The 13,684-nt window shown below is 40.7% G+C and overlaps 2 protein-coding genes across 3 annotated transcripts in view; one reads left to right on the forward strand and one right to left on the reverse strand.

The window, feature by feature from the left end:
* Positions 1 to 10,819: 10,819 nt before the first annotated feature.
* On the forward strand, positions 10,820 to 13,327 carry LOC127412762 (uncharacterized). Of its 2 annotated transcripts, XM_051649390.1 has the most exons (5): positions 10,820 to 11,193; positions 11,340 to 11,399; positions 11,516 to 11,563; positions 11,869 to 12,020; positions 12,254 to 13,327. In XM_051649390.1, exons 1-5 carry the CDS (start codon positions 11,175 to 11,177, stop codon positions 12,941 to 12,943), a joined length of 969 nt encoding a protein of 322 aa, XP_051505350.1. In that variant the 5' UTR covers positions 10,820 to 11,174; the 3' UTR covers positions 12,944 to 13,327. The 2 variants fall into 2 exon arrangements, with proteins under 2 accessions (XP_051505350.1, XP_051505349.1); XM_051649389.1 differs by having other exon boundaries at positions 10,820 to 11,399.
* A 71-nt stretch (positions 13,328 to 13,398) lies between these two features.
* The window catches only part of LOC127412765 (COP9 signalosome complex subunit 6), an 11,634-nt gene continuing 11,348 nt past the window's right edge, over positions 13,399 to 13,684 (reverse strand). Inside the window, exon 10 of the mRNA XM_051649394.1 lies at positions 13,399 to 13,637. Within this exon, the coding sequence (XP_051505354.1) occupies positions 13,497 to 13,637 (141 nt within the window). The 3' untranslated portion in view covers positions 13,399 to 13,496. The remainder of the gene's footprint in view (positions 13,638 to 13,684) is intronic.

Here is a 13,684-nt window from a genome sequence, read left to right on the forward strand (position 1 = left end):
GTTAAAATAAAATGATACATTATAAATTCTGAATCTATGTACTGATTATCATTGTCACATGTCTGTCAAACATGTTGAGTGATCCAAACATCATCTGCAGCCTGAAACTGAACTTTTGATCAGATTTTAGGAGTGAATGCACTTAACTGCATAGAGAGCTATAGGATGCTCCCTTGCTCCCTATTTAGTGAATGACTTAACCTCCAGTGTGCTGTCTGTCTGCACTGGTCTCAGAACAGTTTGAAATGCACCTTATTTTCATCCTAACTCCATATAAAGCCTCTGAAAGACACATTTATCAGTTTTTGCATGAACCTGTTTATTCTCAATATGATAATACACAGTAAATATAGGATATTTTAATTGAAACTGAGCATACAGTCCACGTATATGGTCATTGTGTTTAATGGCGTGCCATTTAATGATAAATCGTTCAAATTTGAAAAATGGCATATTGGGAGTCACGTGACGCCATGCGAGGAGCGGACATGGAAACGGCAAGCTCTAGTTTTTATTTTTGTGTCATAAACCGGTGAGATTCGACACACCCTGCTACATATTTGTTCTTTGAAGTCAACATGACAAAGAATTCAAAATCCTCAGGCTCTGGAGATATTAAAAGTCACTTACGTGCTCAAGCTGATACCTCAGACAGGCCCGCAGAACAGGGACTCAGTCAGGATAGTACGGCAGGAGAAAACTGCCGAGCATGTCAGTGATACCGACGAAGGTTGTTGCTGACTTAGAGGATCTTGCTGTAATACGTCGGTCGATTACGGCGTTGAAGGCAAAATTCTCTGAGCTGGTTACAAGAATCAGGAATGTCAAGAGATGGATCGATTATCTGGAGTGATCAGAGAGGGAATTAGCTGCTAATCCTCTAGCGACCAAAGTACATTTGGATCCTGTTTTGGAAAAATGGGAGGATTTGGAGAATCGTCATCGAACAACGTCCGAATTGTTGGAATTCCTGAGCATGAAGAAGGTCGCGATATGGTGAAATTCCTAGATGAGCTCTTCCTGAGTCTGCTCGACATAACAGGCCATAAGCTGGAAATCGAGCGAGCTCACAGAGTTCCGATTCGGAGATCTGCAGAAGGAGACAGGCCCCGATCAATTCTGGCCAAATTTCTGAGATCATCCGAAAAAGATCTTGTGTTACACGAGGCGAGAAGCGAAGGAAGGCTTTCTTGGAAGAACCACAGCATTTTCTTGTTCCCAGACTTTGCGAATTCGACAAGAGAGAAACGTGATTGATTCAAGGAATGCAAGAAACTCTTACATCCACGGAAGATCCCTTTTGCACTGATGTTTCTGGCCAAACTAAGAATAGATACTAAGGATGGCTGCAAAGTATTTACATTCCCACAGCAAGCATTGTCTTTCATAGAGACAATGGTGTGAGTATGCCAATTGGTGATTTTCATGTGATCCCCAAGTGAGCTTGTCTCGCTGAACATACACTTGACTGTCTGAGGAAGCTGGGTGCCTTTTTTTTTGTTTCTTTTTGTGTTGGTTCTGCCTATTGGCTGGAGTTTGTTTTGTGGAGTATTTTGTGCAGGTCGTTGGAAGGATTAGGTCATCTGCTGCACTTATGAAAGAGCCAGCTCACTGAACATTCATTTGACTGTCCGAGGAAACTGAACGGCCCCTTTTTTGTGTGTGTGTGCTGGTTCTGCTAGCGGCTGGAGTTTGTTTTGTGGAGGAACATACCTTCGAGACAGTTCTGTGAATGAATTTACACGTTCTTTGTGTTTTTTCCGCTTATTGGCTGGAGTTTGTTTTATAGATTATCTTCTGTTGTGTAATTCTGTCTCACAAAATTTGTATAGAAACACTGGACTTCAGCAATCTGACAGCAAAGTTGTCGCGGGGGCTCTCATAGACGTACATGGACTGTTTGAGTTTAGAGGGATTGACGCCAGTTGGCGCTGTCATGCGCGGGGTTAATGCGCACGTTTATCTTTTTTCTGTTTGTTTGGTTCGGGGGGAAGTTTGGGGTTTGATTGTTGCACTAATGTTTGAATGTGGTCTTTATAATTTTATTTTTGACACACAATCTATTTTTTTCTAATATGTCAAAATGTTATAATAATATGAGTGGATTGTCTCTCTCCACGTGGAATGTGAATGGGTTGCGGCACCCCATAAAAAGAAGGAAGGTTATTTATTTTCTTAAACGTAAGAAATATGATATAGTGTTTCTTCAAGAAATGCATCTTTCCTCGCAGGAAGCTGAAAAATTTGGGAAGATATGGGGTGGTCATGTTTTCTTTAGTGTTGGCTCAAGTAAGAGCAGGGGAGTCATTATATTGATAAGTAAACATTTACTATTCAAATATCTCAAACAGTTTAATGATAAATTAGGAAGAGTCATTATTGTTTTAGCAGACATTCAGGGGCAAAGGTTGATTTTGGCTAATATTTACACACCTAACGCTGATTATCAGGGCTTTTTTTTACAGATCTTGAAGGGATGTTGTAAGCCGCTGGCACCCCTCATGATATAATATTGGGAGGAGACTTTAATATTTTGATGGACTCAGTACTCGATCATAGTGAAGCAAAAGTCTGTATACCCCCTAGAGCAACGGTGACACTTCACAGGATGTGTAAAAATCTTGGTCTTACAGATATTTGGAGACTTTTGAACCCATCTGGTAGGAACTATAAATTTTTTTCATTAGTCCATAAGATTTATTCTAGAATAGATTTTATATATATATATACAGGTGCATCTCAATAAATTAGAATGTCGCGGAAAAGTTCATTTATTTCAGTAATTCAACTCAAATTGTGAAACTCGTGTATTAAATAAATTCAATGCACACAGACTGAAGTAGTTTAAGTCTTTGGTTCTTTTAATTGTGATGATTTTGGCTCACATTTAACAACAACCCACCAATTCACTATCTCAAAAAATTAGAATACATCATAAGACCAATAAAAAAAAAACATTTTTAGTGAATTGTTGGCCTTCTGGAAAGTATGTTCATTTACTGTATATGTACTCAATACTTGGTAGGGGCTCCTTTTGCTTTAATTACTGCCTCAATTCGGCATGGCATGGAGGTGATCAGTTTGTGGCACTGCTGAGGTGGTATGGAAGCCCAGGTTTCTTTGACAGTGGCCTTCAGCTCATCTGCATTTTTTGGTCTCTTGTTTCTCATTTTCCTCTTGACAATACCCCATAGATTCTCTATGGGGTTCAGGTCTGGTGAGTTTGCTGGCCAGTCAAGCACACCAACACCATTGGTGTCATTTAACCAACTTTTGGCGCTTTTGGCAGTGTGGGCAGGTGCCAAATCCTGCTGGAAAATGAAATCAGCATCTTTAAAAAGCTGGTCAGCAGAAGGAAGCATGAAGTGCTCCAAAATATCTTGGTAAACGGGTGCAGTGACTTTGGTTTTCAAAAAACACAATGGACCAACACCAGCAGATGACATTGCACCCCAAATCATCACAGACTGTGGAAATTTAACACTGGACTTCAAGCAACTTGGGCTATGAGCTTCTCCACCCTTCCTCCAGACTCTAGGACCTTGGTTTCCAAATGAAATACAAAACTTGCTCTCATCTGAAAAGAGGACTTTGGACCACTGGGCAACAGTCCAGTTCTTCTTCTCCTTAGCCCAGGTAAGACGCCTCTGACGTTGTCTGTGGTTCAGGAGTGGCTTAACAAGAGGAATACAACAACTGTAGCCAAATTCCTTGACATGTCTGTGTGTGGTGGCTCTTGATGCCTTGACCCCAGCCTCAGTCCATTCCTTGTGAAGTTCACCCAAATTCTTGAATCGATTTTGCTGGACAATCATAAGGCTGCGGTTCTCTCGGTTGGTTGTGCATCTTTTTCTTCCACACTTTTTCCTTCCACTCAACTTTCTGTTAACATGCTTGGATACAGCACTCTGTGAACAGCCAGCTTCTTTGGCAATGAATGTTTGTGGCTTACCCTCCTTGTGAAGGGTGTCAATGATTGTCTTCTGGACAACTGTCAGATCAGCAGTCTTCCCCATGATTGTGTAGCCTAGTGAACCAAACTGAGAGACCATTTTGAAGGCTCAGGAAACCTTTGCAGGTGTTTTGAGTTGATTAGCTGAATGGCATGTCACCATATTCAAATTTTTTGAGATAGTGAATTGGTGGGTTTTTGTTAAATGTGAGCCAAAATCATCACAATTAAAAGAACCAAAGACTTAAACTACTTCAGTCTGTGTGCATTGAATTTATTTAATACACGAGTTTCACAATTTGAGTTGAATTACTGAAATAAATGAACTTTTCCACGACATTCTAATTTATTGAGATGCACCTGTGTATGTATATATATATATATATATATATATATATATATATATATATATATATATAATCTAAGTCCCTAATTTCATCTGTTGTTGATTGCTCAATTGGAAATATCTTAGTCTCAGATCACACTCTGGTGAGTTTAGAGGTGTTGCCACATATGGAGAAAAATAAATCATATACAGTAGTTGGCGCTTTAATGTATCACTTTTGCAAAATCCTGATTTCCAACAAATGTTAAAGACTGAAATCAGTGTTTATATGGAGACCAACTGGTCCTCAGTATCCTCTGTGGGCGTGGCTTGGAAGGCACTTAAGGCGGTTCTTAGGGGTCGGATCATACAGTATGCCTCATTCATCAAAAAATCCAAAGTACGAGAACTCGTGGAGTTGGAAGGGAATATTAAAAGTGCCGAGGCAGAGCTGAAGTGCTGTGTGTCGTCTGATGGCCTCAGAGAATTGACCCAATTGAAATACAGATATAATACAATTTTGTCATGGAAGGTGGAGTTTTGGTTATTCAGGGCAAGACAGTCATACTTTGAGTCGGGGGACAAAGCAGGGAAACTTTTGGCTAGATATATAAAGCAGAGAGAGTCTTTTTCTACTATTCCCTCAGTGAAATCTGCTGGAGGTGAAGTGTTTACCTCGGCCATTGATATTAATAATGCCTTTTAAAGAATTCTATATTGATCTTTATAGTTCCACATCTTCGTCTACTGATGAAGATATTAGAAACTTTGTGGAACCATTAAAACTTCCTAAACTGACGACTGAGCAAATAAATTATCTTGATTCTGGGATAACCTTGGAGGAGCTTGACGTGGTAATTAAGGCCTTGCCTACAGGCAAAGCTCCGGGGCCAGATGGTTTTGCTGCTGAATTTTTAGATCCAATGCTACAGAACTGGCTCCACTTTTGTTAGAAGTTTATACTGAATCATTAAAGAATGGAAAGCTTCCTCCAACCATGACACAAGCCCGGATCAGTCTGATTCTTAAAAAGGAAACAGATCCAAGCGAGTGTAAGAGTTACCGTCCAATTTCCCTGATCCAGCTAGATGTAAAACATTTTGGCTAATCGATTAAGTTATGACATCTCTTATACATATAGATCAGGTGGGTTAGGGTTAAGTCATGTGGCCAATAGCGAATGATCGGTCTCCGGTCGCTGCCATCTCACTTGACACCAAAAAGGTGTTTAAGTTACTTTATAGAATTTATAGCAGCAGTACAAACTAATGGATTAATTTCAGATTATTTTACTCTGTATAGGGGCACTCAGCAGGGTTGCCCTCTTTCCCCATTATTGTTCTGTCTTGCCCTGGAACCATTAGCAGCCGCGATAAGAAAGGAGGATGATTTTCCAGGGGTGATTGCAGGAGGTGTGGTGCATAAGCTTCTGCTTTACACAGATGATATTTTATTATTTGTCTCTGACCCTACTAGATCTATGCCTTGCCTCCACATAATTATTAATTCCTTTTCCAAGTTCTCGGGATACAGAGTTAATTGGTCTAAATCTGAAGCTTTGGCTCTGACAGCGTACTGTCCAGTAACAGCTTTCCAGCCAGACGCCTTTCAGTGGCCCAAACAGGACATTAATTATTTGGGTATTTTATTCCCAGCAAATTTGTCTGATTTAGTTAGAGTTAATTTTGACCCTTTAATAAAAAGGTTTTTGAGCGATGTGGGCCGGTGGGCTTCATTAAATTTATCGATGATTGGGAAGGTTAATGTTATTAAAATGAATTGTATTCCAAAATTTAACTACCTGCTACAGTCACTCCATATAGATGTCCCCCTCTCTTATTTCAAGCAATTTGATAGCATAGCGAAGTCCTTCATTTGGAATGGTAAGCGTCCTAGATTACATTTTAATAAGTTACATAGGCCAATTGACAAAGGTAGGTTAGGCCTACACAAGATTTTGTTTTATTACTATTCATTCAGTCTCAGACATTTGGCTTATTGGTCACTTCTTCCTGAGAGAGCACCTCCCTGGTTTTGTATTGAACAGGAAGTTCTTGCCCCTGTTTCGCCATTGCAAAGTATTTCTATCAAACTAACCGGAGAAGTTAAGTTACACCCCGTTATCTCACATTTGCACTCGGTATGGACAAAAGTGTCCAGAGTGTTTAATTCTGACATTTATTTAAATGTTGCCTCGAGCATATGGCTGAACCCAAAATGATGTATTGATAAGTCCCCTTTCTGCTGGTCAGAGTGGATCATGAGGGGGGTTACTACACTCGGTGACCTGTATGAGAGTGGAGTGTTGAGATCTTTTGAAAATTTGGATCAACATTTTGGGATTCCCAGATCTCAGTTCTATAGGTATTTACAGCTGCGTCACCTGCTCTGTATTGTTTTTGGGAGTAGCATACACCCCCTAAAGTGGCAGATACTCTGGCAGAGGTGATTACTGCTTTTGGAAAAGGTCATGAGGCATCAGTGTATTACTCCTCCTAAATCTTATCTTTAATTTCTTTATAACATTCAAAATTAACGTTATTCTAGTTGCTGCTTCTCTTTGGCGGCTATTTGGGCATGAACTGTAATATATTTTTAATTTTTCATGTTCCTTCTTTGATACGTGCGTTTCTTGTAGAAAATTAATTTGTCTTTTCTCTTTTTTTAATTTGGCTATTGTTCTAGCCCTTTTGACTGGGTTTCCTAATCCATTCACATTTAGGGACATTATCCCAATTTCATCCCACTGCATTTTAATTTCCCGATAACTTTTGTACAAGTACAAGCCCCTGGCTAAACTTGGAACAGTTATGAACTATTATACATCCTTTAACTAGAACAGATTTTTGTACTTTGGTTGGAATAACACAAACTGACCTCCGGGTGGGGGTGTTCACCCACATTCTGGGGTAATGAGTCACTGTCTCTAGTGAGGGGGAAATCCTCATTTGTAAAGAGGGCCTCCTCCTAGTTATGAGATATAACCTGTTCCCGGTTATAGTACTCATACTAGATTTATGATGTCTTCCTCTACAGCCTGTCTCCCGCTCGTCAGTGAGATGCATAGGAGTCCCTCTTGATACTAGTTAGAAAGTTTCTGAATATTTAACTCCTGTATTTCTCCAATTATTTCCTGCTCCGTATCTTTATGTATCCTAATTGTTATCTTTTGCTTACAATGCCTTTTATGATGTCGTCGGACTTCTATGTCGAAAACCTTGCAGCCATTTACATGCCCTTTTACTTGTCTCCGTGTTTTTCTCTCTGCCCACCTTCTGCCATGCTACGTTTATTCTTGCTTCGAGTCGTTCCGCAGGCTGAAGGGGGAGACTCTCTTCACTGGGTTCAGCTAGTTGATAGTCTCTTTTTCTACCTCTTGCGCATCATTGTATATTGTAATCCCATCATCCCAGTGGACCCGCATCTTAGTAAATGGAGTCTGGAAGCGAATACCTGCTTCTTTCAGGGCTTTTTTGGCTTTAGCGTAGGACTTCCGCTGTTGCACCACGGCTGTCATGTAATCATGGTCGAAGAAGATCCTCTTCTCATCCATCATGATTCTCTTTTTTCAGGCCCTTCTCGAGAACATTTGTTGAGTATTGTAAAAAGTTCACAGCAGTTGACCTTGGGGGCTGGTCTGTTTTAGGCTTTGGTGCCAGCGCTCTACGAGCACACTGCATTTGCAGGTCCATGTCTGTTGCGAGTTCCTTCCGGAAGAATTCATCAGCAAATTGTGCGGTGGCTCCTTTCTCAATGTCTTCCGATAATCCATAAATGTGCATATTATTTCTTCTGGACTGTGATTCTAAGTCATCTAGCTTTTCCCGTATTCTTGTGTGTTCTTGTACAAAGTCTTGCAATATATTATCCATCTCGGAGTTCCAGCGCTCTATTCCTCAACGCGCGTCAAAGTAGCTTAACTTTAGCATTTTGCTCTTTTATTTCGTTTGTTGTTGATGCCAGTTTTTGATTAATATCCTCTTTGAATTCCTCCAGCTCACATTTCATCTGCATTTTAAGTTCGTCTTTGAATGTTTTGAGTTCAGATTTTAGTTTTGGAGGTCTTGTATCTGTCTGCTTATATTCTTCAGGCCTGCACGGAGCGAATCCGTAGCATCCCGGTCGCCATCTTCTGTCTTTTCTTGCATATTGTCTGTCTCTGCTCGACTGGAGTCTTTATCTCGCTTGTCAGGGTTTCTTTTACATTTAGCTTTCATTCCTCCACTCATCCTTAAATGTTATGAAATATTTAACAGTGGTTTTCGAGTTTAGCTGCGATTTATTTATTTATTTATTACTGACTTGCGGGAGCTCGCTATTTAGTCTGCCATGTAATTTTGTTGCCTGACCGGAGGTCCACTCCCTGTTTGTGTGTGTGTCTGTGTGTGTGTCTGTGTGTGAGTGAGTGTGTGAATGTGGGTGTGTTTGTGTGAGTGAGTGTGTGTGTGTTTGTGTGTGAGTGTTATTGTGTGTGTATGAGTGTTATTGTGTTTGTGTGTGTGTGTTTGTGTGTGTGAGTGTTATTGTGTGTGTTTGTGAGTGTGTGTGTGTTTGTGAGTGTGTGTGTGTTTGTGAGTGTGTGTGTGAGTGTTAGTGTGTGTTTGTGTGTGTGTTATTGTGTGTGTATGAGTGTTATTGTGTTTGTGTGTGTGTGTTTGTGAGTGTGTGTGTGTGTGTTATTGTGTGTTTGTGTGTGTGTTATTGTGTGTGTATGAGTGTTATTGTGTTTGTGTGTGTTTGTGTGTGAGTGTTATTGTGTGTGTGTATGAGTGTTATTGTGTTTGTGTGTGTGTGTTTGTGTGTGTGAGTGTGTGTGTGAGTGTTATTGTGTGTGTATGAGTGTTATTGTGTGTGTTAGTGTTATAGTGTGTGTGTTTGTGTGTGTGTGAGTGTGTGTGTGTGTGTGTTATTGTGTGTATGAGTGTTATAGTGTGTGTGTTTGTGTGTGTGAGTGTTATTGTGTGTGTGTGAGTGTTATTGTGTGTGTATGTGTTATTGTGTGTGTTAGTGTTATAGTGTGTGTGTTTGTGTGTGTGAGTGTTAGTGTGTGTGTTTGTGTGTGAGTGTTAGTGTGTGTGAGTGTGTTTGTGTGTGTGAGTGTGTTTGTGTGTGTGAGTGAGTGTGTGTGTGTTTGTGTGTGAGTGTTATTGTGTGTGTATGAGTGTTATTGTGTTTGTGTGTGTGTGTTTGTGTGTGTGAGTGTTATTGTGTGTGTTAGCGTGTGTGTGTGTTTGTGAGTGTGTGTGTGTTTGTGAGTGTGTGTGTGAGTGTTAGTGTGTGTTTGTGTGTGTTATTGTGTGTGTATGAGTGTTATTGTGTTTGTGTGTGTGTTGTTGTGTGTGTTTGTGTGTGTGTTATTGTGTGTGTATGAGTGTTATTGTGTTTGTGTGTGTGTGTTTGTGAGTGTGTGTGTGTGTGTTATTGTGTGTTTGTGTGTGTGTTATTGTGTGTGTATGAGTGTTATTGTGTTTGTGTGTGTTTGTGTGTGAGTGTTATTGTGTGTGTGTATGAGTGTTATTGTGTTTGTGTGTGTGTGTTTGTGTGTGTGAGTGTGTGTGTGAGTGTTATTGTGTGTGTATGAGTGTTATTGTGTGTGTTAGTGTTATAGTGTGTGTGTTTGTGTGTGTGTGAGTGTGTGTGTGTGTGTGTGTTATTGTGTGTATGAGTGTTATAGTGTGTGTGTTTGTGTGTGTGTGAGTGTTATTGTGTGTGTGTGAGTGTTATTGTGTGTGTATGTGTTATTGTGTGTGTTAGTGTTATAGTGTGTGTGTTTGTGTGTGTGAGTGTTAGTGTGTGTGTTTGTGTGTGAGTGTGTTTGTGTGTGTGAGTGTGTTTGTGTGTGTGAGTGTGTGTGTGTGTGTGTGAGTGTGTGTGTGTGTGAGTGTGTGTGTGTGTTATTGTGTGTGTTAGTGTTATAGTGTGTGTGTGTTTGTGTGTGTGAGTGTGTGTGTGTTTGTGTGTGTGTTATTGTGTGTGTGTGTATGAGTGTTATTGTGTTTGTGTGTGTGAGTGTTATTGTGTGTGTATGAGTGTTATTGTGTGTGTTTGTGTGTGTGAGTGTTATTGTGTGTGTTAGTGTGTGTGTGTGTGTGTGTGTTAGTGTGTGTATTAGTGAATCCACATCATATATGTGGACGCGGGTCTCAGCAGGATAATAAAGTGCAGCTGTATTTTCAGAAGTGTTTTAATTTGTTCTTCATTTGTTATTCATTCTGACATTTTTAAATTGGAGTGAATAAGTGATCAAATTAATCTAGAATATTCATCTCGTGTGTGTTTTGGGCTTTTGTTTCTTGTTGAATGTCTGTTTGTATTCTTCTATATTGGAGTTTATTTATTCTTTCAGACTGTATTAATGTGTTTTTATCTGTCTGCAGGGCCTGTAAAACCTTCAACCTATTTTAACAAACCCAAAGCAAACTTCATTTATTTCTTGTCTTAACTTGTTTTCCTTTGCAGGTGAAGATGTGTGTTTGTGTCTTTATTCCTCAGGATGAAATTAAAGGTGATAAAAAGGGTTTGCTGGTTCTGGAATGTGTCGCGTCTGCAAAAACTCCTTTTTTTATTAGCAGCTTTTAAAACGTCACATCTGTTTTTAACTAAACCGATAATAATGTGGCGACAAGCTCTCAGACGTGACTATATTCATAAAATACGTTTTTAAAATAGTTTTTAATGTAAATGTGTCGGAGATTCTCAATTATTGGTCTGTTATTGAAGCAGAAGCTCTTGCGCGCGTAACTGCTGCGCGCTCCCTTTGAAGTGTCACCTTTGATCATTTCCGCGTGCAGCACGTGGCGGTGGGTGTGTCATTGAGCTGATCTGACCAATAGCTGCACGGCGCTGGAGTGATTGACAGAAGATCGGTGGGTATAAAAGCACCTGCAGCGCTCAGTGATGAGAGAAGAATCGAGAGGTGAGTCGAAACTTTATTCGTATTTCTTTGAACGCTTAAAACACGCTTTTCTGTGGTGGATATGTGCCAGTAATATTAAAACAGCGCTTTACTTCACTTTTGTTCTTTGATAATGTTAAATGAAAATATTAGGTATATGTGTGCAGGGTCAGAGGTCATGTTGTCTGCTGTAAAGCTCGTGTTCTGCTGCCTCGCGCTGATACCATGTGAGGGTTTATTTTATTTTTTTTTATGTAAAACTGCTGTATTTATAAATAATTTATGCCCATATTTGTGACTTTATACTGTCTCTTTAAAGTGCATCTGCTCAAATGTTTTTAAGGTTTGTTTGAGGCAAAATCCCTGATGAATGTTATCATCAAACAGGAAGGTAAAAAGCTTTTACACTTAAAACATCTTTAATGTCTGAAACCGTTTTAATTCTGTGTTAGAAAAGTTCTTCTGTCAGAACTGTGTGTGTGTCTCTCTCTCTCTCTCTCTGTGTGTGTCTCTCTCTGTGTGTCTCTCTCTCTCTCTGTGTGTGTGTGTGTGTCTCTCTGTGTGTGTGTGTCTCTCTCTCTGTGTGTGTGTGTGTCTCTCTCTGTGTGTGTGTGTCTCTCTCTCTGTGTGTGTGTGTCTCTCTCTCTGTGTGTGTGTGTGTGTGTGTGTGTGTGTGTGTGTGTGTGTGTGTGTTAGATGTTGCTCCAGTGAGTATCGACTCCAACAAGGCACATGAGTTCCTGTCCAGTTCTCGACACAAACGCAACATCGATCCACGCTGGCACAGACAGACTCCAGATTTCCAGGCATATTACAGATATTACAACAGCATCGGACACACAGAAGGGGTTAGAAAAAACTTTACTGTCTTCAAAGCCATTAACAGAAGCTGTAGTAATGGGGATTCTGGGCCCCTAACCTATTAAAATTATACAGTTTCAAATGTCATGTGTGGGCCCCTAGAATCATTACCACCTTTCACTCCACTAGCTACGGCCCTGAAAGAACATTAAACATTTCCAGCATTTATAAAATGTCGATGTATATATTTTTTTGTTTTGTTTGGCTTTTTTTCTTTCAGTTGTATGAGATTGACCGGATCAGGATGTTGTATCAACAGATGAGGCACTTAGAAAATGTTTATGGTCCAAATGCGTCATACTATCAGAGTAAACTTGGTGTTCCGGCTCTTCCGCCACTCCCCAAATGTGATCCGGCCAAAGACAAGACCTGCAAACCACCTCCACCCGCGAAAGCCCCGCCCCCAGCGGCAGTTAAAGCTCCTACCCCACCCCCTCTCGAGCATGCGGACGTGATATACCTGTGCAACAACAAAGACCCCCTGTGTAAACCTCACATCGTTTATATGCCCACTGGTGCTGTACCGGTGCTGTGTGACCCGCGATACCACCCCACCTGCAAGCTTCAGGGACCGCCCCCTCCTGCACCTCCACCCACAAAATCAGAGCCGCCCCCTCCACCCGCACCCATCCTCTATAAGGGGATGGAATACGACTGTGACCCGTACTGGGATCCCGACTGCCTCATCGATCAACCGCCACGGCCCATCAAAGTTAAAGCCCCACCCCCAGTGCCCATAATGGAAGAAGAGGAGGAGGATGAGGAGGCAGAGCCAGCCCCGCCCCCACCCATCGTTAAGAAACACCCACATCTGTATTACGGCCGCCTTCATCCCTACAATTACCAGTCTGAACTGTTCGACCCGCTGCGATACGCATATCCTTCTGCTGACACGACAGATGTAAAATAAAGATAATGTTTCTCCTACAGCGCACGCACATTTACACACGATAATATCTATGTGTGTGTCATTTGGGTAATACATTGGCAATGTAAAGGTTAACATCTGATAAAGTGTAAAACATCACTTCTGAATCCACACAGAGGTGAATCTTCATTGTCCAAACTCTTCACTGTGTGTTCTGATTCAGATTGTAAAGTTAATAAAAGCGGTTGAGGGTTTATGATGCTGTTTTATACAGTGTGTCTGTCTGTTTTTTGTTCACTCAGCAGGTTTGAGCCTCATTAGTTTCAGCTTCACAGCTGTTTGTGTTTAAAGGTTTTTCCAGACACTCAGCATGAACACACTATAAACACACAAACATGAACTCACACAGACATATAAAACACACATGGCTCAGCCCATGTTCTTTACAGACACGTCATGCGATATCCTGACACGTAAAAGAAACCATCACACCAACATCACAAAAAAGAAACCATGTTTATTAACTCGAACTCAGAATCTGATGTGAGATTGATGAAATAAACTGCTGCCGTGTAACATTGAACCAGCGTGTGTTTCAGAAGAACAGTCCTCTCATGCGCCGACCGATGCCTTGTCTGTCATACAAGACGTTGAATTTGTTGATGAACTGATTCATGCTGTTGCATGTTTTGGTGATTGTGCCCAAATACGCCATCAACCCCACGTCATTACATTGCTGTAGAAACAGACAAAACGATTACAGACATTCATTGATTTATATGA

This window comes from Myxocyprinus asiaticus, chromosome 22 (assembly GCF_019703515.2).
Source record: "Myxocyprinus asiaticus isolate MX2 ecotype Aquarium Trade chromosome 22, UBuf_Myxa_2, whole genome shotgun sequence".
Classification (NCBI taxonomy): Eukaryota; Metazoa; Chordata; class Actinopteri; order Cypriniformes; family Catostomidae; genus Myxocyprinus; species Myxocyprinus asiaticus.

Bases quoted from the DNA above. Each gene is read 5' to 3' on its own strand.
- LOC127412762 (XM_051649389.1), top strand. From the start codon at position 11,306: ATGTTAAATGAAAATATTAGGTATATGTGTGCAGGGTCAGAGGTCATG. The intron at 11,564-11,868 runs GTAAAAAGCTTT...TGTGTGTGTTAG, and splicing joins TGTTATCATCAAACAGGAAG to ATGTTGCTCCAGTGAGTATC. The intron at 12,021-12,253 runs GTTAGAAAAAAC...TTTTTCTTTCAG, and splicing joins GCATCGGACACACAGAAGGG to TTGTATGAGATTGACCGGAT.